We start from the raw sequence: 3,045 nt of genomic DNA, 5'->3' as shown, positions 1-3,045 counted from the left end.
TTTTGGTGTTGTGTTTTTTTTTGTTGGGTGTTTGTGGGGGGGGGGGGGGGGGGGTGTTACTGAGGGAAGAGCTGAAATTTCCTTCCGAGTTAACGGACATTACACCACAAAGCCTGCCGACAGAGAACCCAGATCAGTCCTTCAAACGCATTTGAACACAAACCGGTTTCAAACATTGACTGAGTTCCTGCCGTGGTTTGAAAGACCCTTTGGATGAAAATGAATTTTCACTTGTCGACACTATGAGAAGCTGTTTGGTGTCAAATGTTAAGACTGGGAAGGTGAAAATGAGGACAATTTTAAGGACAAGGAAGACCTGTCAAAATATTGACCAAGAGACGAGAAGCAGAGCTGATCTGTGACCCATAAAGCTTTTACTGGATTCACACGTGTCAGCGAGGAAGACGGTCTGCACTGAGCAAAGCCACGGCTTGTTGAGAGTATTAGCATATTAAACATTACAAGAGCACGACAGTTTAGCATGCAGCCTCTAATAGGAGTCTCTACAGGCAGCAGATATAGCAAACTAACAAAAAACCCAATTATCACCCACAGCAGAAAGATCTCACTCTTCGCCCACATTCCCATTTTTGATTTAGTGTGGGTGCCACAATTGAGGTTCTCCATCCTGAGGTTCGTACATCAGCCACTGCGCTGCCTTCTGCTGAAGCATGTTTGATTGCTGATCTGATGTTAACTCCTCTTACCAGCACTCCTTTGATCCAGCCGAACTTCACCACTCCTTTAGACTCGGAGGCTTCTTTAGCTGCGGCCTCCTCTGCAGGGGTCAGCTCCTCGCCGTTAGCAAAGCCATCCTCGAACGGCTCCTGCAATCGCAGATAAACACACGCATGAATACGTCTGACTGAGAATAGAGTAACATGCAATGAAGATTCACTCAAGACCAGAGCGCTGTTAACTTCAAGTAAAAGTCTCTCATGTCATAGTTGTTTATTTTTAATAACGCAGTAGTCTGATGGGAGATACAACCCAACATTATGATGTACAAGTGGCTGATGCTAATTAAAATGAACTGTAAGCATGAAAAGAGTCCAGCAGCACAGTCAGCTGTCCTTGTGTCTGTGAAAGCTCAAACACAGGAAGTGTCTGTCCTCCACAGAAACAATGCCATGACGGAGACAGCCACATCCACACACAGACTTCACAATGCCAATGTGAGGAGTTCACAGCATCCTGTCCGGCACACAAAGCGCTGGATCTGACTGTGTGGAAAAAGCTAGCAGTGGTTCGATGCGAGTGCAGGAGCCGGGGGCCGTATTGACGGCTGTTAGAGGCGTTCGATGGGAGCGTTTCATGCAGAGGACAAAAGTACAGGAGAAACGGGTCATATCTTCAGCGAGGATACAGATCTCTCTTCACTCCACACCAGCGCATTTCTTCAGGATATTCGTTCCGCTTAAGGGCACATGAAGCTCGTGTCCTTGACCAAATGACTGAGTGTTGATGGGATTCATATGTTGTGTTTATTGATGGCCGGTGGCTTCAGGACATACTGTATTACACGCCTAATGACTTGCCAGCACTTTATTAATATTTTTCCCCTCCACAACCTTTAACCCATGATGAATAACCCTGCTGAAGGTGGGGATCTAATAAATGGAAGAATTTGTTAGCACACATTGTGATTAGTGGTGATTAAAGCTTATCAAGCCAAACACTATTCTATGACTAATAATGACAGTATATAACGTGGCCTGATTCACGGCAGAATCTAATAACAGGATGAACAAAGAATTTCAGTCTAGATCATTTCTGCATGAAATCGGTTTTATTTTCACCCAAATTCCATTTTAATTGGTCTTGGTTGCAATTTTTTTAATTAAAAAAAATTCAGTTTTAATGGGTAAACTAAATTTCAGTAATGTCTAAATAATTAATTAAACTTGTTTAAAATGTAACAATTAATTGAAAATGCAACAAAAACTACATTTTTAGGGCCTTATCAAATCAGTTTTATATTTCCATGTCTTCTGCTTTTATTTCCAGCAGTGGAAAAACCCTGTCAGCTGCTAACGTTTCCAGTTTGACAGATTAATGACACAAGCCAGACTAACCTGCAACGAGAAGTGCCTTGTTGTGAGAGGTGCTCTGACCGACATGCAAATGACCAACAAACAGTCATTTCTCCTGCTCACTGCTTTGATAATACAAATGATGCATTAGGACTTGCGTTTACTGACCTAATAAACTCTTTTGGAGTCAAGCAAAACGTCACCGGGCCCACTCATCGTTTTAATCATACGCTAGATTTAATTATATCGCATGGAATTGATCTTACTGATATAGATATCTACCTCCAAAGTGATGGTTACTGAACATTTCCTTGTATCGTGCATGCTGCGTATTACTAATATTAACTATATGGCTCCACGTTATCGTCCGGGCAGAACTATTGTTCCAGCCACCAAAGACAGATTCACAAATAACCTGCCCGATTTATCTCAACTGCTCTGTGTACCAATAAGTACACATGAACTAGACGAAATAACTAGCAACATGGGCACTATCTTCTCTAATACATTAGAAGCTGTTGCCCCCATCAAATTGAAAAAGGTTAGAGAAAAACATACTGCGCCATGGTACAACAGTAATAACCATTCTCTCAAGAAAGAAACTCGTAGTCTTGAGCGCAAATGGAGAAAAACTAACTTGGAAGTTTTTAGAATTGCGTGGAAAAACAGTATGTCCAGCTATAGACAGGCTCTAAAAGCTGCCAGGGCCGAGCATATCCACAAACTCATAGAAAATAACCAAAACAATCCAAGGTTTGTATTTAGCACAGTGACTAGATTAACAAATAACCAGACGCCACCCGATCTAAATATTCCCGCACAGTTTAATAGTAATGACTTTATGAATTTCTTCACTGATAAAATAGATAACATCAGAAATACAATAACAAATGTAGATTCTACAGCGTATAATACTTTAGCTTCATTCATCGCACAAAAAGATAAACTGCAGTGCTTTACAGCTATAGGACAGGAAGAGCTAAATAAACTTATAACTGCATCTAAACCAACA

At 41.4% G+C, this 3,045-nt stretch overlaps 1 protein-coding gene across 1 annotated transcript in view; it reads right to left on the bottom strand.

The window, feature by feature from the left end:
• Nucleotides 1–3,045, bottom strand: part of slc12a2 (solute carrier family 12 member 2) — a 70,004-nt gene that overhangs the window by 39,474 nt on the left and 27,485 nt on the right. Inside the window, exon 2 of the mRNA XM_016251131.1 lies at nt 708–827. Coding sequence (XP_016106617.1) covers nt 708–827 — 120 coding nt within the window. The remainder of the gene's footprint in view (nt 1–707; nt 828–3,045) is intronic.

The sequence above is a fragment of the Sinocyclocheilus grahami genome, unplaced genomic scaffold (assembly GCF_001515645.1).
Source record: "Sinocyclocheilus grahami isolate Dianchi unplaced genomic scaffold, SAMN03320097.WGS_v1.1 scaffold1031.1, whole genome shotgun sequence".
Taxonomy (NCBI): Eukaryota; Metazoa; Chordata; class Actinopteri; order Cypriniformes; family Cyprinidae; genus Sinocyclocheilus; species Sinocyclocheilus grahami.
This window is presented reverse-complemented; position numbering and strand designations above follow the sequence as displayed.